This window comes from Pan paniscus, chromosome 20 (assembly GCF_029289425.2).
Source record: "Pan paniscus chromosome 20, NHGRI_mPanPan1-v2.0_pri, whole genome shotgun sequence".
Taxonomy (NCBI): domain Eukaryota; kingdom Metazoa; phylum Chordata; class Mammalia; order Primates; family Hominidae; genus Pan; species Pan paniscus.
The window spans coordinates 7,542,122-7,568,360 of NC_073269.2; the positions used below are offsets into that span (position 1 = coordinate 7,542,122).

General features: G+C 52.0%; 1 protein-coding gene across 1 annotated transcript in view; it reads left to right on the forward strand.

Moving 5' to 3' along the window:
• The window catches only part of GNA15 (G protein subunit alpha 15), a 28,199-nt gene extending 8,203 nt beyond the window's left edge, over nt 1-19,996 (forward strand). The window contains exons 2-7 of the mRNA XM_003819253.5: nt 4,827-5,011; nt 6,458-6,612; nt 8,034-8,162; nt 12,031-12,160; nt 13,975-14,128; nt 19,040-19,996. Coding sequence (XP_003819301.1) covers nt 4,827-5,011; nt 6,458-6,612; nt 8,034-8,162; nt 12,031-12,160; nt 13,975-14,128; nt 19,040-19,266 — 980 coding nt within the window. The 3' untranslated portion in view covers nt 19,267-19,996. The remainder of the gene's footprint in view (nt 1-4,826; nt 5,012-6,457; nt 6,613-8,033; nt 8,163-12,030; nt 12,161-13,974; nt 14,129-19,039) is intronic.
• Nucleotides 19,997-26,239: the final 6,243 nt, after the last annotated feature.

Genomic DNA, 26,239 nt, shown 5'->3' on the forward strand with positions numbered 1-26,239 from the left:
ACACCCAGTCAAGGGCCAGCAAGCTCACAATTCCCTCTGCTACTAGCCCCAAATAGCCAAAGCTCCAAAAACTGGATGGTCCCCCATAGTGTCTCCATGAGAAACTCAAAGAAATGGGCGGGAGGATGTTTGTTTATTGCAGTGACTCCATTCCTACATTCCGCTGCAGGAATATTAGTGAGTTGACATGTCCCCATCCTAACATGCAATAAATTCTGGAATCTGAAGCTCTCACAGCTCTGCATCAGAGAATTTCAGATTGTGGACCTGGGGGATGTTGTCGTTTAAGTAGTTTGTTTATTTATTTATTTATTTATATTTTATTTATTTTTTTAAGATGGAGTCTCGCTCTGTCGCCCAGGCTGGAGTGCAGTGGCATGATCTCGGCTCATTGCAAGCTCCGCCTCCCCGGTTCACGCCATTCTCCTGCCTCAGCCTCCCAAGTAGCTGGGACTACAGGCGCCTGCCACCATGCCCGGTTAATTTTTTGTATTTTTAGTAGAGACGGGGTTCCACCGTGTTAGCCAGGATGGTCTCGATCTCCTGACCTCGTGATCCGCCCGCCTCGGCCTCCCATAGTGCTGAGATTACAGGCGTGAGCCACCGCGCCCGGCCCTTTATTTTTATTTTTTTTGAGAAAGAGTCTGGCTCTGTCACCCAGGCTGGAGTGCAGTGGCATGATCTCGGCTCACTGCAGCCTCCGCCTCCCAGGTTCAAGCAATTCTCCTGCCTCAGCCTCCTGTGTAGCTGGGATTACAGGTGCGTGCCACCATGCCCAGCTAATTTTTGTATTTTTAGTAGAGACAGGGTTTTTGTATTTTTAGTAGAGACAGGTTTCACCATGTTGGTCAGGCTGGTCTCGAACTCCTGACCTGGTGATCTGCCTGCCTCAGCTTCCCAAAGTGCTGGGATTACAGGCATGAGCCACCGCGCCCAGCCCTAGTTTTTAATTTTTTTTGGAAACTTTTTTTTTTTTGAGACAAGGTCTTGTTCTGTCACCCAGGCTGGAGTGCAGTGGTGTGATCATGGCTCACTGCAGCCTCAACCTCCTGGGCTCAAATGATCCTCCTACCTCAGCTTCATGAGTAGCTGTAACTACCAGTGTGCACCACTACGTCTAACTAACTAAATATATATATATATATATATATATATTTTTTTTTTTTTTGTAGAGATGGGGTCTCACTATGTTGCCCAGGGTGGTCTTGAACTCCTTGGCCCAAGCCGCCCCCCTCCCTTAGCTTCCCAAAGCACTGGATTTATAGGCATGAGCCGCTACACCATGCCCAAGCATATACACTGTTTTCTGAACCATTTTTGACTAAGTTGCAGACCTGGTACCTTTTTTTATTTTTTTATTTTTGAGATAGAGTCTCACTCTGTCACCCAGGCTGGAGTGCAGTGGTGTGATCTCGGCTCACTGCAACCTCTGCCTCCCAGGTTGAAGCAATTTTCCTGCCTCAGCCTCCTGAGTAGCTGGGATTACTGGCGCCCACGACCACGCCCAGCTAATTTTTGTATTTTTAGTAGTAATTTTTGTATTTCACCATATTGGTCAGGCTGGTCTCGAACTCCTGACCTCAGGTGATCCACCCGCCTTGGCCTCCCAAAGTGCTGGGATTACAGGCATGAGCCACTGTGCCTGGCCCCTGATACCTTTTCCTCCCTAAATACTCAGCGAGTTTGAGTTGCACTGAGAAGGAAAAACACTGCAGGACCTTGATCAAAAGCATGACACAGTGCCCTCCGCTAACACACAGTCCTGATTTGCAATTTGCCAGTTTTCCCAATTTCCGTGTGAACGTCCTTTACAGCAAGAGAAAAGCCTTTTTCTTTATTCCTTTTTTTTTTTTTTTTTTTTTTTTTGGAGACGGAGCCTCACTCTGTCACCCAGGCTGGAGTGTAGTGGCACGATCTCAGCTCACTGCAACCTCTGCCTCGGGTTCAAGCAATTCTTCTGCCTCAGCCTCCCGAATAGCTGAGATTACAGGCGACCACCAGCATGCCCCGCTAATTTTTGTATATTTAGTAGAGACAGAGTTTCACCGTGTTGGCCAGGCTGGTCTCGAACTCCTGACCTCAAGTGATCTGGCCACCTCAGCCTCCCAAAGTGCGGAGATTATAGGCATGAGCCACTGTGCCCAGCCGAGAAAAGCCTGTTTCTTGACTTTGAGCCAAATAGACATGACCCCTGGAGAAACTGAGGACTGGAGAGGCGAGGCGGCCACTCCCGACCTGCCCCCATGGCTCTCCAGTGTGCAGGTGGCACCTGCTAGGTGGAGTTGGAGGCGTTGGAGACAGCCCTTTGGGGAGATGGGAGGTGACACCCCCGCCCCTTCTCCGTGCTCCGGCCTTCTCCTCTGCTCCCATTTCCTCTTTCTGGGCCCCAACCAAGCCACTCCTTCCCTTTTTGCTGCCGCTTGCTCGATCAAGTCCTGCCTGCACCGACCCCCACCCCCGCCCTCTGCACGCCAACCCTGGAGGCAGAAGCAGTCCCATCCCCTCTCCCATCGCTGGATGGGGCCCATGCTGGTGCCCCCAGGAGCCAGACGAGATGCTGGGCAAGCCTCCAGCCCCCACCTCCCACCTGGTGGATCATACCCATTTTACAGATGAGAAAATTGACACACAGAGAGGGGGAAGGGCAGCCTTGGGATGTCAGAGCTTAGCGGGGGGCTGAGCTGGTGTCTTTGAACTTCTAGTCCCAGGCTCTTGAAGACTCCAGCATCAGTATCCCGGACCCAGGGCTGGTTTGGCAGGTGCGCGAACTGGGCTGTCCCGGAGGGTTCCAGGCTCAGAAGAGCCTGAAGTTTCAGCTTGCACCCAGCCCCAGAAATTCTGTGGCTGGCCCTGCAAGGACCCTGCCAGATTTTGTACCATCTGTCAGCAAGGTCAGGTCGATTCTGTCTCCCCAGTGTCTCTCAAATATGTCCTCTCCTCTCCAGCTCCATGACAGCCACCTTGGTCCAGCCCCACGGCTGCTCACCTGAACCAACGCAGTCCCCACTGCCCTGGTCCGGGCTCCCCCAGACCACCCCCCACAGCCTGTCCTCCCTGCAGCAGCCACCAGAGGGCGCCTGTGAGCACCTGAGTCAGGGCCAGTCCCTCCTCTGCCCACAGCCCTCCATGGCTCCAAAGTCCCTCAGGGTCAAAGCCCAAGACTTCCCTGCAACCCACAAGGCCCAGCACAACCCACCCTCCCCTCCTTCCTCTCTCCCCCGCCTCACGCTGCTCCAACCACAAGGGCCTCCTCACTGTTCCTCCAATATGCCAGGTGCGGCCCTGCCCCAGGGCCTTTGCACGAGCTGTTACTGTCGCCTGGTGTGCCCTCTAAGATTCTGACAGCGACCTTCTGGCCTTCACAAATCACTTCCACTGAGAGGCCTTCCTTGACTGCGTGGCTATCGTAGTCACCTAATTACTCCTTGCCCTATTTATCCTATGTTATTTCTTTCGTAAAAGTTTCTCTACCTGAAATTATTGTAGCAAATAATACATATTAGTATTGTTATGATAAATAATAAAAATAGGCCAGGCACGGTGGCTCACGCCTGTAATCCCAGCACTTTGGGAGGCCGGGGCAGACGGATCACTTGAGCCCAGGAATTTGAGACCAGCCTGGCTAACATGGTGAAACCACAGCTGTACTAAAAATACAAAAATTAACTAGGCGTGGTGGCACGCGCCTGTTACCCCAGCTACTTGGGAGGCTGAGGGAGGAGAATCACTTGAACCTGGGAGCCAGAGGTTGCAGTGAGCTGAGATTGCGCCATTGCACTCCAGCCTGGGCAACAGAGACTCTGTCTAAAAAAAGAGAAAAAAAGAAAAAAGAAAAAAACCCATAAGAACCATAACCATAAAAAGTATTAAAAACACAAAAACTGGCCAGGTGGCTCACGCTTGTAATCCCAGCACTTTGGGAGGCCGAGGCGGGTGGATCATGAGGTCGAGACCACGGTGAAACCCCGTCTCTACTAAAAATACAAAAAAATCAGCCAGGTGTGGTGGCGGGCGCCTGTAGTCCCAGCTACTCAGAGAGGTTGAGGCAGGGGAATGGTGTGAACCCGGGAGACGGAGCTTGCAGTGAGCCGAGGTCGCGCCACTGCACTCCAGCCTGGGTGACAGAGCAAGACTCCATCTCAAAAAAAAAAAAAGAAAAAGAAAACAAACAAAAACTTTCTGGCCACACAAAAATAGCTGGATCTGGCCCTCAGGCAGCCGGAGTTTGCGACCCTTACTGTGAGCATTTTATAATCAATTCATTTGGCCCTCAGTTTGATGCAGCAGGCATGGTCTGTTGAGGTCCATGTTTTGTTTTTTTGTTTGTTTGTTTTGTTTTTTTGAGACAGGATCTCGCTCTGTCGCTCAGGCTGGAGTACAATGGTGTGATCTCAGCTCACTGCAATCTCTGCCTCCCAGGTTCAAGCGATTCTCCTGCCTCAGCCTCCTGCGTAGCTGGGATTACAGGCGTGAGCCACCACACCTGGCTAATTTTATATTTTTAATAGAGACGGGGTTTCGCCATGTTTACCAGGTTGGTCTCTAACTCCCCACCTCGGGTGATCCGCCTGCCTCAGCCTCCCAAAGTGCTGGGACTACAGGCATGAGCCACCGTGCCCAGCCTGAGGTTCATGTTTTACAGATGGGGAAACTGAGGCACAGAGCGTCAAAGCCGCTAGCCTAAGGTCACTGAGTGAGGTCCCGGCTGCACCGGGGTTTGAACCCAGGAGGCCTGGCGTGGAGTTGGGGGTGTCTGACGTGGGGTTGGGGGTGTCGGGGGTGGGAGTCCCGTGGAGGGCTGAGCGGTTCTGCTGCTCCATCCCCAGGCCCAGGCGAGAGCGGGAAGAGCACCTTCATCAAGCAGATGCGGATCATCCACGGCGCCGGCTACTCGGAGGAGGAGCGCAAGGGCTTCCGGCCCCTGGTCTACCAGAACATCTTCGTGTCCATGCGGGCCATGATCGAGGCCATGGAGCGGCTGCAGATTCCATTCAGCAGGCCCGAGAGCAAGGTGAGCCGCCAGGGCAGGCAGGGGCCCAGGGCAGGCAGGGGCCCAGGGCAGGGTTCCCCAGACCCCGGAGCAGGGCCAAGTTCCCCAGACTTCAGGGCAGGGCAGGGCAGGGCAGGGCAGGCAGGGAAGGGTCCCCAGACCCTGGGGCAGGGCCATGTCCTCCAGACATATGTGCATACATACAAGTGCACACACAAGTATACACGCATAAATGCACACACGCACATGTATGCACACACGCACAGACATGCACACAAGGACACACACATACCTACATGCTCACAAAGATACAGACGCATGCCCACATGCACACACCCACACACATACAAAAATGAATGCACACACGTGCACGTGTGCATACATACAAGTGCGCACATAAGTATACACATATACATGCACACACGTGCACACATGTGCACGCACACAAATGCACACAAGGATCCATGCAGTTGCCCCCACACAGATGCACACAAATAAGTGCACACACAAATGTACACACCCAAACACGCCCATGCACGTGTACACACACATAAACACACACAAGAATGCATGCAAATTCCCACATGCACACACACACATGCACATAAACACACACAAGCATGCATGCAAATTCCCACATGCACACACATACACACATGCACGTACACAAACTCACAAGGATACACACATGCCTGCATGCAATCCCCCCATGCACAAGCACGCACATGTGTGCACACATACAAATGCACACACAAGCACACCTATGCACGCACCCACAAATGTAGCCAAGGATACATGCGCGTGCCCCACACACAAATATGCAAACAAATCACACACCCAGACACACCCATGCACATGTGTACATCTATACACACACACACACGAGCACGCTTGTACATGAACAAACACAGAGAAATGCACACACAACACAGAGTCCATCACAAAGGTCTGAGCAACGCGAGTGCCTGGAGGGAGCTAGGGCTGTTTGGGGAAAAGAAGGGGAATCCCAGAGTCTGGCGGGCAGCTCAGGGTTCACGCGCCTCTGGGGGACTTCTGAGGGGCAGATTGCTTCAGTCCTCTGTGTCTTAGTCGCTTCATCTGTAGAATGGGGGGACTGTGAGTGCCGTGCTTCCTGGGAGCCAGCTAGTGTAAAGAGCGGGGCTGGGTGCCAAGGAGGCCCTTGACCCCTGTGGGTGCCATGCTCCCTCTGAGCCTGGGCTCGCCCGAGCACATATGCCCTCTGCAGCCCCTCATGTGGTGGCCTGTGCTTTTCCCTCTCGGGATCCATGCAAGAACAGATGGAGGACAAATCAGAAGTGTGCAGGGGGCTCGGGAGCTCTGGGGAAGAAGGAGAGCAGTGGGAAGAGAGCATGTTTCAGGGAGGGACGCGGGGGCTTGCAGAGATGCCTGCGGAGGGCAGCCCCACTCAGAAAGGCTACCCTAACTGCCCCCGTCCTCCCTCCCCAGCACCACGCTAGCCTGGTCATGAGCCAGGACCCCTATAAAGTGACCACGTTTGAAAAGCGCTACGCTGCGGCCATGCAGTGGCTGTGGAGAGATGCCGGCATCCGGGCCTGCTATGAGCGTCGGCGGGAATTCCACCTGCTCGATTCAGCCGTGTAGTGAGTCTGGGGTCTGCAGGGGATGGGCGCGTGGGGAGGAGCTGAGGGCAGGGGCCAGGCTGGCTGGCTTCCTGCAGCAGGAGATATTGTGGGCGCAGATGGGCTGTGAGGTGGTCCTGTTCCAGGATGAGGTCCTTCCAGGGGTACCCTAATTCCCGGGGGACCCTGTTCTGGGGGTGACCCTTTTCCTGGGGGAACTCCCTTCATGGAATGACCTTGTTCCTGGGTGGACCCTGTTCCTTGGGACTCTGTTCTGGCGGTGATCTTGTTCTTGGAATGACCCTATTCATAGGGGGACTCTGTTCTAGGAGTGACTCTGTTCCTGAGGGAATCCAGTTCCTTGGGGAGACGCTGTTCTAGGGGGTATCCTGTTCCTAGAGTGACCCTGTGCCTGGGGGTCCCTGTTCCTGCGAGCACCCTGTTTCAGGGTTGACCCTGTTCCTGGGGGAACCGTATTCCTAGAGTGACCCTGTTCTTGGGGGGAACCCTGATCCTGGGGGGAACCCTATTCCTGGAGAACCCTGTTCCTGGAGTGACCCTGGGCCTTGGAGTCCCTGTTCCTGTGAGGACCCTGTTTCAGGGGTGACCCTGTTTCTGGGGGGACCCTGTTCCCGGGGATGACTCTGTTCCCTGGGAGACCCTATTTCCTGGGGGATCCTGTTCTGGGGTTGATCCTTTTCCTGGAGTGACCCTGTTCCTAGGGGCGATCCTGTTCCTGGGGGGACTGTATTCCTAGAGTGACCCTGTTCTTGGAGGGACCCTGTTCCTGGGGGGACCTTGTTCCTGGGGGAACCCTATTCCTAGAGAACCCTGTTCCCGGAGTGACCCTATTCCTGGAGGGAACCTGTTCCTAGAGTGACCCTGTTTTAGAAGGGACCCTTTTCTGGGGGTGACCCTGTTTCTGAGGGAACCCTATTCTGGGAGGACCCTGTTCCTGGAGTGACCCTGTTCCTGGGGGGACCCTGTTCCTAGAGTGACCCTGTTTTAGGGGGGACTCTGTTCCAGGGGAGACCCTGTTCTGGGGGTGACCCTATTCCTAGTGGGATCCTGTACTAGGTGTGATGGTGGATGTCCAAGGTGGCTTGATGTCTGGGAAGACTGTTTCCAGGCTACTAGCATTCTTGGGGCAGCGCCACCTCTGGCATAGCAGCTCTCCTGGGGGACACCACTCCTCGATGAGGCCATTCCTCATGTCACGCCATCCTTCGGGTCACCCTGCTCTGCGTGTGAAGCTGCTTTTCCTTGGGGCTCCATTGCCTCAGGTGGGGGACGCTCCTGGGCCATCTGCCAACTCCAGGGACCCCACCCCCAGCCAGGGAGCTCTCCTCCCCCAGCAGGGTCCTTGCTGGGCCTTTCGTAGGGCCTGGGAAGCAAAGGGAGGCTGGCTGGAAGGCTGGGCCTCAGGACTCCTTGCTCTGCAGCTACCTGTCCCACCTGGAGCGCATCACCGAGGAGGGCTACGTCCCCACAGCTCAGGACGTGCTCCGCAGCCGCATGCCCACCACTGGCATCAACGAGTACTGCTTCTCCGTGCAGAAAACCAACCTGCGGTGAGCGCTCCACCTAGGCCCAGCCTAGGGGGCAGGGAAGGCTTCCTGTAGGAAGGGCAAAGGAGCTGGGGCCCTGAGGGATGAGTAGGAGTTTCTTAGGCCCAGCCTTCAAGGAGCTGCCAAGCTAGGGGAAGCAAAGCTCCATGTAGACACCTCCAGGCCCCCAGGTAGTCAGGACTGGGACCTGTGGGAGCCCAGGCTGAGGCATCAGAGATCCAGGAGGGAATATCTTCTTGGAGGAGGGAATACTAATGGGGTTTTGAAAGATGAATAGGAGTTCAGTAGTCCTAACCCTGAAGGGGCTGCTGGGGAGGAGGAAATAGAGACTATACAGTCAGGACCAGGTCTGGGGAGGCCTGGTCTGGGGAGCTCAGAGGTGATCCCTGTAGTCATCAACACTGGGGGATGGACTAGAGTGTGAGGCTGGAAGTCAGGAAACTCAGAAAAAGGAGGAGCCAGGACAGTGGGCGTGGGGATGGAAAGGAAGGGATGGGCAAGAGTTGTTTCTGATGTGGAATGGGCAGGACTGGATGAGTGTGGGAATTAGAACAGGAAGTCAAAAATGACACCTGAGTTTTTTGTCAAGGTGATGGGGGTAGACAGTGGAGCCGGTGGGCTAGAGGATGAAAAGGTGGTGATGGAGTCCTTTGGGACAGGTTGAGTCTGAGGGGCCTAGGGGGACTCCACCTTAGCTGGCAGACAGAGGTGGGAATGGCCAGTGCAGCACCCTAACCCTAACCCTAACCCAGCAGAGCAATGGCCAATGTCAAAGGTCAGGAAAGGAAAGGTCAAGAATACAGTGAGAAGAATGACTCTGGGATTGGCAGTTAGAGGGTCACTGGTGACCTTAGCAAGATCTGTTTCCATGGGCTGATGGCGGGGAGCTGAGCAGGGGTGCAAAGTCATGCCCAGAGACAGCGATTGTGTTTGACCTACCCCTATTTGGCCTTCCTTTCCCTAAATCCCCCAAACCTATTGTTTTGGCCTCTTCAATAGTCCTTACTAGGAAGGTTCATAATTTATCTGTTTTCTGTGGGTCTCCTCTACAAGATGGAGAGCCTCACAAGGTTAGGGGCTGAGTTTGATTTTTCTGCTTCTTTAGTGAATAGCTAAAGGTCAGAGTAGAAGTTGGTAAATGTGGGTGGATGGTTGGAAAGATGGAATGGGGGCAACCCGCTCGGGTCCCCTTCCACGCTGTGGAAGCTTTGTTCTTTCGCTCTTCACAATAAATCTTGCTGCTGCTCACTCTTTGGGTCCACAACACCTTTAAGAGCTGTAACACTTACTGCGAAGGTCTGCGGCTTCATTCTTGAAGTCAGCGAGACCAAGAACCCACCAGAAGGAACCAGCTCCGGGACACAATAGTAGTGTTAGTACCCAAGGATGACTTCTATGGGAGAGATACTTGGTCTGGGAATCTTAAAAAAAAAAAAAAAAAAAGGAAAGATGGAAGGGAATGGATGGGTGGATGAATGGGTGGATGGATAGATGAATAGATGGATGGATAAGTTGAGGGATAGATGAGTGGATGGATGGAGTGGGAGGATGGATGAGTGGATGAATCAATGGATAGATGGATGAGTGGGTGGATGGATGAATGGATGGATAGATGGATGGATTGAAAGAGGGATGAGTGGATGGATGGATGGATGGTTAGATGGGTGGATGGGTGATACATGAATGGATGAGTGGGTGGATGAGTGGATAGATGGATGGATGGGTGGATGAATGGGTGGATGGATGGGTGAATGAGTGGATGGATGAATTAATGGGTAGATGGGTGGAAGGGTGATGGGTGAATGGATGGGTGGGTGGATTGGTGAGTGAAGGATGGATGGATGAGTGGATAGATGGATGGGTGGGTGGGATGGATGAATGGATGGATGAATGGGTGGGTGAATGCATGGATGGATGGGTGGATGAGTGGATGGATGGATGAATGAATGGGTAGATGGGTGGCAGGTGATGGATGAATGAATGAATAAATGGGTGAATGGGTGAGTGAAGGATGGATGGATGAGTGGATGAATGGATGGATGAATGGATGAGTGGATGGGGGTGTGGGTGGGTGGATGGGTAGATGGGTGGACGAGTGAGTGGATAGATGGGTAGATGGATGTATGAGTAGATGGATAATGGGTGAATAGATGGGTGGATGGATAGATGAGTAGATGAAGCGATGGATGGATGGGTGGATTGAGTAAATGGGTGGACAGGCAGGTGGATGATGGATGGATGAATAGATGGGTAGATGGATAGACGGATAGATGGATGGATGAGTGAATGAATAGATGGATGGGTGGATGGATAGATGGATGGATGGGTGGGATGGATGGATGGATGGATGAATGGGTGGATGGATGGGTGGTTGAGTGGATGGATGGATGAATGAATGGGTAGATGGGTGGTGGGTGATGGATGAATGGATGAGTGGATGGGTGGGAGGGTGGGTGGATGGGTAGATGGGTGGATGAGTGAGTGGATAGATGGGTAGATGGATGGATGGGTAGCTGGGTAATGGGTGGACAGATGGGTGGATGGATGGATGGATGAGTAAATGGAGAGATGGATGGGTGGGTCGGTGGGTGGATTTTGTAAATGGGTGGACAGGTGGATGGATGATGGATGGATGGATAGATGGGTAGATGGATAGATGGATGGATGAGTGAATGGCTGGATGGGTGGATGGATGGGTGGGTGAATGGATGATGGATGGATGGATAGATGGGTAGATGGATAGATGGATGGATGAGTGAATGGCTGGATGGGTGGATGGATGGGTGGGTGGGTGGATGGGTGGATGGATGAGTGAATAAATCGATGAATGGGGTGGGTGGGTGGATAAAAGTTTAGGAGTGAAGGTAGAGGCTGGGAAATCATGGGGAAGTCTGGGCCAAGGAAGTGATTTTTAGGTGTGGCCCAGGAGTGAGACGAATGAATGGAGTGAGGGCTCAGAGGACACTGAGACCCGAGATGAGAGGTGATGCCCACAGTTCCCAACTGGTCAGTTGCTGATCCCACTCCCGTCTCAGTCTCCAGAGCCCCTTCTCGACGGCTGCTTACCCTGTCTGGCTCTGGATGTGGGGTTTGAGGGACTCTGAGGATGCATGGGAGGAGTGGGTCTCAGGGATCAGGAGACACATCCAGCAGCTGCAGCCTAACTGCTTCATCATCAGTCCCGGTTTCCCCTCCTGTGCAATGGGGCAAGTCCCTTCTTGCTTGAGGCCCTGGGCCGGGCCCGTCCAAAGCCTCTGCTCTGGGACTTCCTGAGTAACGGTTGCATCCCCAGGGAAATGACGCACAGATGGTTATCAGCGACCCACATTTCTCAGAAGAGAGAGAACAGGAAGGTGGGGGCAGGGTTCAGGCTTTTGTTATGGTGCGTGGGGCTGAGTCACAGATGGAGGGGAGGACATGTGCTCTGGGAACAGCCCTCATTCCCATCTGTGTGGCCACTGGACATGCCCATGGCCAGCCAGAGCACAGGAGCCCCATAGCACAGATGGGAAAACTGAGTTTTGGAGATGTTTGGCCATTTCCTCCGCCGGGTCACACAGCCAGCACCAGGGCACATCTCAGATCTGTCCGACCTGCTCCCCTCTAATGTGGGGGTAGAAAGCAGGCAGCCCAGCACAGTAGAAGCTTGGGAAAGTCCCCGCTCCTCCCTGGATCTCAGGCTTCTCATCTGTAAAATGGGCGTAAGACTCATCCTTGCCTCGCGGGAATGACATGGCAAATCCACGAGAGGCTAGCACCTATTCTTGCTGTCGCTATTATGGATCTTGGCATATCCCAGACGTGATGGGGGTTGGGGGTGTCACGGAGCAGGCTCCTGAGCTCTGAAAGGGGGCACCTCGGTTCCCTGTAGGATCGTGGACGTCGGGGGCCAGAAGTCAGAGCGTAAGAAATGGATCCATTGTTTCGAGAACGTGATCGCCCTCATCTACCTGGCCTCACTGAGTGAATACGACCAGTGCCTGGAGGAGAACAACCAGGAGGTGCGCCACCGCCTCCCTCGCCCTGCCCACTTGTTGGCCCAGGGACCCTCACCTGAGCAGGAAGCTCTGGTGCAGAAAGGGAGGGGTCCCTGCTCTTGAACGGGCCTGTGTGTGCCCAGCATGGCTATGAACTTGACCCTTCAGCCTTTTGTGGTCAGATTGCAGCAACCCAAGACACAGACCTACAGCATTTGTTTGGTCAGGACCCCAGACACACACACACACACACACACACACACACACACTACAGTGCACACACGCACATGCACACACGCACATACACAATGCATGCACACAAACACGCACAGACACGTGCATAATACATGCACATACACACGTGCACACACGGGACACATGTACACACGCAGTGCACATGCACAATACATGCACACGAACACACATGCACCACACACGTGCACACTTGCATGCACTCACGTGCACAATACATGCATATGCACACATGCGCATACACATGAACACACACATGCACACACAGTACACACATGTACATGCGCACACACATGCACTACACACACGCACACACATGCACACACACGCACACACATGCACACACGCACACACAGGCACACACATGCGTGCACACACACATGCACGCACACGCACAGGCTGGAGTGCAGTGGCGCGATCTCAGCTCACTGGAAACTCCGCCTCCCGGGTTCACACCATTTTCCTGCCTCAGCCTCCGGAGTAGGTGGGATTACAAGCACCCGCCACCACGCTCGGCTAATTTTTTTTTTGTATTCTTAGAAGAGAGGGGGTTTCACCATGTTAGCCAGGATGGTCTCAATCTCCTGACCTCGTGATCTGCCCGCCTCGGCCTCCCAAAGTGCTGGGATTACAGGCGTGAGCCACCGTGCCCGGCCAATATCCTCTTTTAATGAGTACACCCGTCGTCTAGGATCAGGGCCCACCCTACTCCAGTACGACCGCATCTGGGTTAATTCCTCGTGTGATGGCCCTGTTTCCAAAGAAGGTCACACTGAGGTTCTGGGGGGTTAGGACTTGAACGTATGAATTTTGGGGAAACATGATGTGCCCCATAACACAAGGCATTTGAGACCTTATTGTACTTTTTTTTTTGAGATGGAGTCTCGCTTTTGTCGCCCAGGTTAGAGTGCAGTGGCGCGATCTCAGCTCACTGCAACCTCCGCCTCCCGGGTTCAAGCGATTTTCCTGCCTCAGCCTCCCGAGTAGCTGGGTTTACAGGCACCTGCCATCATGCCCGGCTAATTTTTTGTATTTTTAGTAGAAACGGGGTTTCACCATGTTAGCCAGGCTGGTCTCCAACTCCTGGCCTCAGGTGTTCTGCCCGCCTTGGCCTCCCAAAGTGCTAGGATTACAGCCGTGAGCTGCCGCGCCTGGCCAGGTCTCCCTCTTCTTATGAGGACAGCAGTCACGGACTTGAGGGCCACCGTATTCTAGTATTGCCTCACCTTAACGACCTCTTCAAAGACCCTATCTCCAGGCCAGGTGCAGTGGTTCATGCCTATAACCCCAGCACGCTGGGAGGCCAGGAGTTCAAGAATCTCTCTCCAGATAAGGTCACACTCTGAAGCTCCGGGGGGACATGAATTTCAGGAGGACACACTTCCAACCAGCACAGGCACAAAACCATGTCAGGCACACCCAGGCAGCTGTCCATATGGAAACACGGGCACACCCGCCTCAGCCCCAGCCAGGCAGAGAGGGGTGAGCCCATGCCCCTGGAGCCAACAGCCCCGTCTCCGCGATGGGAGGGTTTCCTGTCCCACCTGGCTGGTTGAAGCACTAACCTGCTTCTGCCCCCAACACAGAACCGCATGAAGGAGAGCCTCGCCTTGTTTGGGACTATCCTGGAACTACCCTGGTTCAAAAGCACATCCGTCATCCTCTTTCTCAACAAAACCGACATCCTGGAGGAGAAAATCCCCACCTCCCACCTGGCTACCTATTTCCCCAGTTTCCAGGGTAAGTAGTTCTAGAACTTTCTATACCCTTCAACTCCCAAAAGCAGCTCCGAAGAGAGATGCTAATCCAGACTCTACTTCAGCCTGGAGTCACCGGAACTTTCACATAGGATCAGACCCGCGTTCTAGACTCAGCTCCATCCACTGCCCAACCTCATTGAATCTGTTTTCCCTTCTGTGGAATGGAATAAAATAGCAGAGGCCCTTGGAACTGAGTAAAGTGAGGAATTCTAAAAAGACGTAGCATATCACGTACACCTTAAACATTTTATTTATTTATTTATTTTTGAGACAGAGTCTTGCTCTGTCACCAGGCTGGAGTGCAGTGGCGTGATCTCGGCTCACTGCAACCTTTCCCTCCAGAGTTCAAGCGATTCTCCTACCTCAGCCTCCCTAGTAGCTGGAACTACAGGTGCGCGCCACCACGCCCAGCTAATTTTTGTGTTTTTAGTACGAAAAGACGGGATTTCACCATGTTGACCAGGATAGTCTCGATCACTTGACCTCCTGATCCACCTGACTCAGCCTCCCAAAGTGCTAGGATTATAGACAGGAGCCACCACGCCCAGCCAAACATTTTATTTTATGCTTGTTGGCCAACATTTGGGGTTTGAGCCAAGATCCTTCAAGCATGGGTTTGCTATGTAGAGGTCACTGTTGTAAAGCACATCTGGAAAGATTGTCTACTATTTCCAGAATCTGCCTAGGTTTTAAGAATGATTCTTTTTCTTTTCTTTCTTTCTTCTATTTTTTCTTTTTGAGACAGAGTCTCACTGTGTCACCCAGGCTGGAGTACAGTGGTGCCATCTTGGCTCATGGCAACCTCCAACTCCCGGGTTCAAGTGATTCTCCTGCCTCAGCCTCCCAAGTAGCTGTGATTACAGGCACGTGCCACCAAGCCTGGCTAATTTTTAGTAGTTTCCTGTCCTATTTTTAGTAGAGATGGGGTTTCACCATGTTGGTCAGGCTGGTCTCGAACTGACCTCAAGTGATCCACCTACCTCAGCCTCCCAAAGTGCTGGGATTACGGGCGTGAGCCACCGCATCTGGCCATAACGTTTCTTTTTCTAATCTTTCATAGTGATCTCATCTATCCCTAATTGGATAGCAATTTCTTTTTCTTTAATCCATTTTTTCTTTAATTTTTTTTTTTGTTTTGTTTTTTGAGACGGAGTCTCGCTCTGCTGCCCAGGCTGGAGTGCAGTGGCACAATCTCAGCTCACTGCAAGCTCTGCCTCCTGGGTTCACACCATTCTGCTGCCTCAGCCTCCCGAGTAGCTGGGATTACAGGTGCCCGCCACCACGTCTGGCTAATTTTTTGTATTTTTGGTCGAGATGGGGTTTCATCGTGTTACCCAGGTTGGTCTCAATCTCCTGACTTCATGATCCACCTGTCTCGGCCTCCCAAAGTGCTGGGATTACAGGCGTGAGCCATCGTGCCCAGCCTATTTTTTCTTTAATTTCTTTTCTTTTCTTTTTTTTTTTTGAGATGGAGTTTTGCTGTTTTTGCCCAGGCTGGAGTGCAATGGCACAATCTCGGCTCACCGCAACCTCCGCCTCCCGGGTTCAAGCGATTCTCCTGCCTCAGCCTCCCAAGTAGCTGGGATTGCAGGCATGAGCCACCACCCCGGCTAATTTTGTGTTTTTAGTAGAGACGGGGTTTCTCCATGTTGGTCAGGCTGGACTTGAACTCCCGACCTCAGGTGATCCACCCGCCTCGGCCTCAAAGTGCTAGGATTACAGGCGCGAGCCACCACACCTGGCCTTTCTCTTTAATTTTTAAAGCAGAGCTTTGAACAATGTTTCCAAAGCACACAGCTTAGTTTTGTAATACAACGACCTTCTTTCATGCGGCACTTGTAGCTACAGATTTGCATAACGTTTCTTTTAATTGCATACGAATCAAGACACCTTCAACGGGCAAAAACAGGTTTGGGAACAAACTCTCAGTCCATCCAGAGGGTGAAAGGGCCACAGGGCAACTACAGAGAAACACCATCTAGTGTTGGGCACCACTTAGTATATTTTACAAAGGGGAGGCAGAGTTGTGGTTAATCCAGGGACCAACGTGGGGAAGGTACATATTCACTAGCACTTTCCCCAGAACACCACTGTGAGGATAAAGTGTGGTGGCGGGTGTCCTGCTTAGCTACTGCCGAGTAACAAACCATCCCCAAACTTAGTGACTTAAACTGGCCATTTTCCTTTGCTTATGATTTTGTGGGTCAGGAATTTGGGAAAGGTTGAACTGGGTAAGTTCATTTCTGATCCATGTGACATCAGCTGGGCTCTATGGGATTGGAGATAAACTTCCAAGATGGCTTCTTCCCCCATATGTCTGGTGCCTTGGTGCTCTTGGCACTCTTGGCCTCTCTCTCTGTGTCTCTCCCTGCCTCCCTCTCCCATCTCATCTCTCTCTCCTCCCCTTTCTTCTAGTCTGTCTCTCCTTTTCCACCTCCCCTGTTCTCTCTGTGTCCATCTGGGGCCTCATGATCCACAGCCTCTTCACATGGTTTGAGCTTACTCACAATATGGCTGCCTCAGGGTAGACAGACTTCAGCCCAGGTGGAAGCTGCTTCTCATGATAGCCTCAGAAGTGTCAGACGTTACTCTGCCACATTCTGTTTGTCAAGCACATCACTCATATCAGCCTGGATTCAAAAGAAAGAGACTCCATCTCTTGAAGGCAGCATGACACATGCATACAGGGAGGGAAGGAAGTGACGGCAGCCATCTTGGAGATAACTTGCCTTCATGTCCTGGGGATGCCGTAACAAAGTACCACAAACTGGGTGGCTTAAAACATCAGAAAACAACAGAAGTCCAAAGTTAAGATATTGGCAAGATTGGTTCCTTTTGGAGGCTCTAAGGGAAAATCCATTCCATGCTTCTCTCTCAGCTTCTGGTGGTGGCCTACAATCCTTAGCTTGTAGACATATCGCTGCAATGTCTGCCTCCATGTTCACATGGCTGTCTTCTCACCATGCCTTTATGTGTCCTCTCCTGTTGTTATAAGGCCACCAGTCATTGGATTTAGGGCCCATACTTTGGTATGACCACTTTTTTTTTTTTTTTTTTTTGAGACAAGGTCTTGCTCTGTTGCCCAGGCTAGAGTCCAGTTGTGTGATCACAGTTCACTGCAGCCTCAACCTCCTGGGCACAGGTGATCCTCCCACCTCAGCCTCTTGAGTTGCTGGGACTACAGGCGCACACCACCACACCTGGGTAATTTTTGTATATTTCTGTAGAGACAGGGTTTCGCCATGTTGCCCAGGCTGATCTGGAACTCCTGGGCCCAACCACACATCTGTCATCCACCTGCCTTGGCCTTCCAAAGTGCTAGGATTACAGGCGTGAGCCATCATGCCTGGCCATGACCTAATTTAACTTAACTAATTACATCTGCAAATATCAGATTTCTAAAAGTCATATTCTGAAGTTCCAGGTGGACATGAATTTTGGGGGACACTGTTCACCTCAATATACAAGCAACCATAGTAGATGAGTCCTTAGTACATGCTTGACACCAGGTCCACAATCAGTAAACATAAACTTTGGTGAAGTCACCAGGTTTTGATCCCTGGTCTTGTCATGTCTCAGAGCCCATGAGGCCAATTTTAGCCAATTATACCCACAAGATTCAGGGTCTGGGAGATAGACGTCAAGTTGTTCCAGGATGGTGGCCTGGATAGCCCCTCTTCCTTGCCAAGCAGCCCTGGGAATCAGCTCATAGTTTAGAGAATTTGGGAACAGGATAAGGTAGATATTTTTTTCATTCAAGTCAAAGGGAACCACCCATGACTCATCCTTGTCTCCCAGCACAAGTGACTGGTGCACTCTTTGCTGACTCCCAGCCCTACCCTCTGCTGTGCTGAATAATATTTGTGATAATAATAAGAAACCACACTTTGGGAGGCTGAGGCACGCAGATCGCTTTAGGTCAGGATTTTGAGACCAGGCTGGCCAACATGGCAAAACCCCATCTCTGTTAAAAATACAAAAATTAGCTGGGTGTGGTGGCGGGGGCCTGTCATCCCAGTTACTCGGGAGGCTGAGGCAGGAGAATCGCTTGAACCCAGGAAGTGGAGGTTGCAGTGAGCTGAGATCATGCCACTTCACTCCAGCCTGGGCGACAGAGTGAGACTCTGTCTCAAAATAATAATAATAATAATGATAATAATAATAAAATTAATAACAGCAGCTAACACATCTACCGCACTGGTGGAAGCACTCTACAAAGCTTCTTTAATCTTCATGTTAAAACCCTATGCAGGGCTGGGCACAGTGGCTCATGCCTGTAATCCCAGCGCTTTGGGGGGGGTCAAGGCAGGCTGATCATTTGAGGTCAGGAGTTCGAGACCAGCCTGGCCAACATGGCAAAACCCCATCTCTACTAAAAATACAAAAATTAGCTGGGCATGGTGGCAGGCGCCTGTAATCCCAGCTACTGCCAAGATTGCACCATTGCACTCCAGCCTGGGCAACAGAGCAAGGCCCCATCTCAAGAAAAAAAAAAAAAGAGGACTCTCTTCCCTTCGTTTGGCCTTGATGCTGCCATCTTCACAGTCCTGGGATATTTGTCTCTGCGATTCCAGTCTTCCAACTGCACTGGCTGTAAGCGAGGCCAAGAGAGTGTCTCTCTTTAACACAGTTCTGCCCAAAGTCCCAGAGCTGGGTCTCATTGGTCCATTTCAGGTCACATGACTCGTGTGAGACAATCTCCTGTGCTCCCATTGGCTGGGCCAGAGTCGTGTGACCAGCTATGACTACAAAAGATGGAGTCAACGCACAGAAAAATGACAGGCGCCATCCCTGGGTCCCTTCAGTGCTGGTTACAGGGAAGAGGGTCTCCAGAGGCCCCCTGGGTCCAAAGAGGGAGGGTCCTCACCCCCTTCCCACACTGTTTCCCCAGGCCCTAAGCAGGATGCTGAGGCAGCCAAGAGGTTCATCCTGGACATGTACACGAGGATGTACACCGGGTGCGTGGACGGCCCCGAGGGCAGCAAGAAGGGCGCACGCTCCCGACGTCTCTTCAGCCACTACACATGTGCCACAGACACACAGAACATCCGCAAGGTCTTCAAGGACGTGCGGGACTCAGTGCTCGCCCGCTACCTGGACGAGATCAACCTGCTGTGACCCAGGCCCCACCTGGGGCAGGCGGCACCGGCGGGCGGGTGGGAGGTGGGAGTGGCTGCAGGGACCCCTAGTGTCCCTGGTCTATCTCTCCAGCCTCGGCCCACACGCGAGTGAGTCGGGGGACGGACGGCCCGCTGCTGGCCGCTCTCTTCTCTGCCTCTCACCAGGACAGCCGCCCCCCAGGGTACTCCTACCCTTGCTTGACTCAGTTTCCCTCCTTTGAAAGGGAAGGAGCAAAACGGCCATTTGGGATGCCAGGGTGGATGAAAAGGTGAAGAAATCAGGGGACTGAGGACTTGGGTGGGTAGGCATCTCTCAGGAGCCCCATCTCCGGGCGTGTCACCTCCTGGGCAGGGTTCTGGGACCCTCTGTGGGTGACGCACACCCTGGGATGGGGCTAGTAGATCCTTCAGGCGCCTTCGGGCGTGGACTCTGGCGCACTCTAGTGGACAGGAGAAGGAACGCCTTCCAGGAACCTGTGGACTAGGGGTGCAGGGACTTCCCTTTGCAAGGGGTAACAGACCACTGGAAAACACTGTCACTTTCAGAGCTCGGTGGCTCACAGCGTGTCCTGCCCCGGTTTGCGGACGAGAGAAATCGCGGCCCACAAGCATCCCCCCATCCCTTGCAGGCTGGGGGCTGGGCATGCTGCATCTTAACCTTTTGTATTTATTCCCTCACCTTCTGCAGGGCTCCTTGCGGGCTGAAATTAAAGATTTCTTAGAGGCTGCGTCGCCAGCGTCCTGTTTATCCCTTCTGCATTCCTTTCTCGGCTTACGTGTCCCGGGGGCAGTGGTTACAGTGCGGGGAGCAACGTGGAGTAGGAAGGAAAAAAGTTATACTTCTTGTCTACCCACCTGTCCTGGCCATGGTACCCAGAACTGTGGAGGCTGTGAGTCCCGCAAGCCGGGACGTGGAGTCCAACCTCCCTCCCAGGCTGGGGGGGACATTGAAGCAGACCCCTCCGTGGCTACTGACCTGAAATTCCAGTAGCAGCCACCACCCAGCTTTGAGAAGGCCTCTTACTATCCTCAGGGCAGTGTTCTGTGGTGCAAGCCGTAGCACCCCACTTTACAGGTGAGGAAACCGGGGCGCAGAGAAGTGGAGTAATTTGACTAAGCTCACACACCTGGAATTGACAGAGGCAGGAGCCTGTTACTACGTTGAACACATTTGTGGTTTTTTATTTGTTTGTTTTTTGAGACAATCTCACTTGGTTGCCTAGGCTGGAGTGCAGTGGTGCGATCTCGGTTCACTGCAGCCTCTGCCTCCTGGGTTCAAGTGCTTCTCATGCCTCAGCCTCTGGAGTAGCTGAGATTACAGGCGCCCGCCACCACACCTGGCTACTTTTTTTTTTTTTTGACGGAGTCTCGCTCTGTCGCCCAGGCTGGAGTGCAGTGGCGCAATCTCGGCTCATTGCAACCTCCATCTCCTGGGTTCAAGCAATTCTCCTGCCTCAGCCTCCTGAGTAGCTGGGACTACAGGTGTGTGCCACCACACCTGGCCATATTTTTGTATTTTTAGTAGAGACAGGGTTTCACCATGTTGGCCAAACTGGTCTCAAACTCCTGACCTCAAGTGATCCGCCTCCCTCGACCTCCCAAAGTGCTGGGATTACAGGCATGAGCCACCACGCCTGGCCTAGTTTTTCTTCTTATAAAAACACTAGTCACACTGGATCAGGGTCCAGCCTGTCATCCCCATCTTAACTTGATTACATCGGCAAAGACCGTATTTCTAAATAAGGTCCCATTCACAGATACCGGGGGTTATGACTTCATCATATCTTTGTAGGGGAGCCACATTTCAACTTATAAAAGGTATTCTGTAATACAAAAAGGAGCCGGGCGTGGTGGTGCATGCTTGCGATCCCAGCTAATTGGGAGGCTGAAGCATGAGAGTTGCTTGAATCGGGGAGGCGGAGGTTGCAGTGAGCCAAGATCCTGCCACTGCACTCTAGCCTGAGCGACAGAGTGAGACCTTGTCTCAAATAATAAATAAATAAATAAATAAATAAAAATAAAAGTATGTTATAGAAACCCTCTCCACTGAGTTTGGTCTGACATTTTGCTGCTGGTCAGACTGGGGTGATGGGTTTCAGGGAGGAAGACCTCAGTGGTGACAGCCCTTCTCACCACATCCTATCTTTCTTTTTTTTTTGAGACGGAGTCTCGCTCTGTCACCCAGGCTGGAAGTGCAGTGGTGTGATCTCAGCTCACTGCAAGCTCCACCTCCCAGGTTCATGCCATTCTCCTGCCTCAGCCTCCCGAGTAGCTGGGATTACAGGCGCCCGCCACCACGCCTGGCTAATTTTTTGTATTTTTAGTAGAGATGGGGTTTCACCTTGTTAGCCAGGATGGTCTCGATCTCCTGACCTTGTGATCCACCCGCCTCGGCCTCCCGAAGTGCTGGGATTACAGGCGTGAGCCACCGTGCCCTGCCTCTTGTTGTTGTTTTGTAAGAATTTTAGACTCACAGAAAAGTTGCAGAAGTTGTACACAGTTCCCAAACGCCCTCCACCCAGCTTCCTCTTACCTCTTACGTAACCCTAGTACAACCCAGGAAATTCACATCAGTGAGCGTCCTATGAACGAACCTGTGTGTAGACCTTACTAGAATGTGGCGGGTTCTCGCTCCCGTCCTCCTTTCCTGGGCCAGGATCCAATCCCGGATCCCACATCGCCGTGAGCTGCCTTCCTCTCCTCATTCTGGGGCAGTGCCTCAGTTTCCTTTGTGACACGTTGGAGTTTTGCTTGGTTGTTTCCTGAGCTGTTCCTCAGGTTGGGTTGGTGTGAGGTTTGCTGGTGACAGAAAGGGATGTCAGAGCCACTCAGGGCATTACCTGACTGGGTTCATCGTGACAAAATGGCTCATCCCTGGCGATCATACGTTGTGGATGTCTTTTCACCATTGCTTGGTCGGAGTCAGGACCCAAACAAAGCCCATGCGTGGCGCTTGGGTGCTGTGTCTCTTAAGTCTCTTTCCTCTTTTTTTTTTTTTTTTTTTGAGACGGAGTCTTGCTCTGTCGCCCAGGCTGGAGTGCAGTGACCAATCTCGGCTCACTGAAAGCTCTGCCTCCTGGGTTCACGCCATTCTCCTGCCTCAGCCTCCTGAGTAGCTGGGACTACAAGCGCCTGCCACCACGCCCGGCTAATTTTTTGTATTTTTTAGTAGAGACGGGGTTTCACTGTATTAGCCAGGATGGTCGCGATCTCCTGAACTCGTGATCCAACCGCCTTGACCTCCCAGAGTGCTGGAATTACAGGTGTGAGCCATCGCGCCCGGCCTCCTCTTTTTTTTTTTTTTTTCTTTTGAGACAGAGTTTTACTCTTGTCACCCAGGCTGGAGTGCAGCGGTGCGATCTCAGCTCACTGCAACCTGCACCTCCTGGGTTCAAGCGATTCTCTTGCTTCAGCCTCCTGAGTAGCTGAGATTACAGGCATGCGCTACCACACCTAGGTAATTTTTGTATTTTTAGTAGAGACGGAGTTTTGCCATGTTGGCCAGGCTGGTATCGAACTCCTGACCTCAGGTGATCCTCCCGCCTCGACCTCCCAAAGTGCTGGGATTACAGGCGTGAGCCACTGTGTCCAGCCATGACCCAGTAGGTCTTAAGAGGTTTTTTTTGGGGCACAGCGAGATGCTTTTAACTCATCCTTTACTTTGTCAGCTTCAGATCTGCACTGGATCGTTTTTCCAAGGAGCCCTGTTTCCTTTGAATGGGAGATGATGTTTAGAGACCACAATCTGGGCACCAAGTGAGGAAACACATCTTGTCTTTTTTTTCATTTTATACTTTAAGTTCTAGGGTACATGTGCACAACTGTGCTGGTTTATTACATAGGTGTACATGTGCCGTGTTGGTTTACTGCACCCATTAACTCGTCATTTACATTAGGTATTTCTTCTAATGCTATCCCTCCGCCCTCCCCTCACCCCACGACAGGCCCCGGTGTGTGATGTTCCCCACCCTCTGTCCAAGTGTTCTCATTGTTCAATTCCAACCTATGAGTGAGAACATGCGGTGTTTGGTTTTCTGTCCTTGGGATAGTTTGCTCAGAATGATGGTTTCCAGCTTCATCCATGTCACTACAAAGGACATGAACTCATCCTTTTTTATGGCTGCATAGTATTCCGTGGTGTATATGTGCCACATTTTCTTTTTCTTTTTTTTTTTTTGAGATGTGAGTCTCGCTCTGTCACCCAGGCTGGAGTGCAGTGGTGCGATCTGGGCTCACTGCAAGCTCTGCCTCCTGGATTCACACCATTCTCCTGCCTCAGCCTCCTGAGTAGCTGGGATTACAGGCGCCCGCCACCAAGCCCGGCTAATTTTTTGTATTTTTAGTAGAGACGGGGTTTCACCGTGTTAGCCAGGATGGTCTCGATCTCCTGACATTGTGATCCGCCCACCTTGGCCTCCCAAAGTGCTGGGATTACAGGCGTGAGCCATCGCGCCCGGCCTGTGCCACGTTTTCTTAATCCAGTCTATCATTGATGGACATTTGGGTTGGTTCCAAGTCTTTGCGGAAACACATCTTTTCTTCGCTTATTTTTAGTGCAAAAATATTTGAAACCTACAGAAGTTACAAAACCATTACAATGTATTCCCCTGTATTTTTCATCCAGGTCAGGAGCCGGCAAACTGCTACCCACAGGCCAAATACTACTTCAATTGCTTTTGTAAAGTTTTATTGAAACACGGTCATGTCCATTCATGTACCTGCGTCTATGCAGGCTGTTCCTGCATCCATGGAATTGAGTAACTGCCACTGATACTGTCTGGCCCCAAAAGCCAAAAATATTTACTATTTGGCCTTTTTGTTTTGTTTTGTTTGTTTTTTACCCCCCTTAAAGACAAGGTCTTGCTCTGCACACCCAGGCTGGTGTGCAGTGGTGCAACCTCAGCTCACTGCAACCTCCAACTCCTGGGCTGAAGGGTTCCTCCTGCCTCAGCCTCCCCAGGGATTCCAGGCTTAAGCCCCTGTGTCCGGCCAGGTGTCAGTTTTCGAGTGGACATGCTTGCATTCCTCTTGAGTGTGACCCTAGCGGCGGAATTGCTGGGTCATGTGCTGAGGTCATCCATCTATTTCTAACCCAGGGTTGGCCGGCAGCAGCCCCTCCGAGCTGGCTCCTGTGTTCTTTGCCAGGTCCTCCTCCCTCTGTGATCACGCCCTCCCTCTCTGGCACACTGAGATGTTCTAGGCTCATCTCCTGCCCTACTCTTGGAATCAGCCCTTTCTCCCAGGTTCCCTGGATCCTTTCAGCAAGGGGCTGTAGGGGAGGGAGGTGATCTTTAGAAGCCAAGATCTGGGCACTAGGTGCTCCTTGCTCTGGGATTGTCTCAGTGGAGAGTTAGGACAGGGTTTTTTTATGTTTTTTGCATAAATCATGAGATCCTGAATTCACACTGATATTTGCAATCCTTTTTTTTTTTTGAGACAGAGGCTTGCTCTGTCACTGAGGCTAGAGTGCAGCAGCGCGATCTCGACTCACTGCAACCTCCACCTCCTCAGTTCAAGCGATTCTCCTGCCTCAGCCTCCCAAGTAGCTGGGATTACAGGTACTCACCACCATGCCTGGCTAATTTTTGTATTTATTTATTTATTATTATTATTATTTTTTTCTGAGACAGAGTCTCGCTCTGTTACCCAGGCCAGAGTGCAATGCCGCAATCTCGGCTCACTGCAACCTCCACCTCCCGGGTTCAAGCGATTCTCCTGCCTCAGCCTCCTGAGTATCTGGGATTACAGCAGTGCACCACCACGCCCAGCTAATTTTTTGTATTTTTAGTAGAGATGGGGTTTCACTGTAGTGGCCAGGATGGTCTTGATCTCCTGATCTTGTGATCCGCCCACCTCGGCCTCCCAAAGTGCTGGGATTACAGGCGTGAGCCACTGTCCCTGGTCTAATTTTTGTATTTTTAGTAGAGACAGGGTTTCACCATCCTGGCCAGGCTAGTCTCGAAATCCTGACCTCGTGATCCACCCGCCTTGGCCTCCCAAAGTGCTGGGGTGACAGGCGTGAGCCACCATGCCCGGCCTTTTTTTTTTTTTAAGAGACGGGATCTCTCTCCATCACCCAGGCTGGAGTGCAGAGGAGCAATGATGGCTTACCACGGCCTCAACCTTTCAGGCTCAAGCAGTCCTCCCACCTCAGCCTCCTAAGTAGCTAGGACCACAGGTGCATGCCACCACACCCATGTTATTTCATTTTTATTTTTTGTAGAAATGGGGTCTTGCCGTGTTGCACAGGCTGGGAAACTTGAAGTCCTATTTAACCCTGCAAGGGTTCTTTCTTGCTTTCTCCCAGGTCATATTTACATCTTTCTCTCCCAGCAAAGACCCTAGTTCCTAATAATATCTTTGTATTTGCTACTTTGCTCAGTCCTGTAAAACACATGATAGTTTCAAAATTGCTACACCCATACGTTCCCCAATGACAAATCCGCTAAATAAAGGTCAAAGTTTCTTTGCAATTATTTTTGTCTCTCTTCTTCTTTTTTTTTTTTTTTTTTTGAGACAGAGCCTCACTCTGTCACCCAGACTGGAGTGCAATGGCACAATCTCGGCTTACGGCAACCTCCGCGTCCCAGGGTCAAGCAATTCTCTGCCTCAGCCTCCTAAGTAGCTGGGATTACAGGCACCCACCACCACGCCTGGCTAACTTTTTTCTTTTTTTTTTTTTTTGAGACAGAGTCTCCCACTGTCACCCAGACTGGAGTGCAGTGGCGCAATCTCGGCTCACTGCAACCTCTGCCTCCCGGGTTCAAGCGATTCTCCTGCCTCAGCCTCCCAAGTAGCTGGAATTACAGGTGCCCGCCGCCACGCCCGGCTAATTTTTGTATTTTTAGTAGAGACGGGGTTTCGCCATGTTGGCCAGGCTGGTGCTGAACTCCTGACCTCGTGATCCACCCGCCTTGGCCTCCCACAGTGCTGGGATCACAGGCGTGAGCCACCGTGCCCAGCCTCTTTTT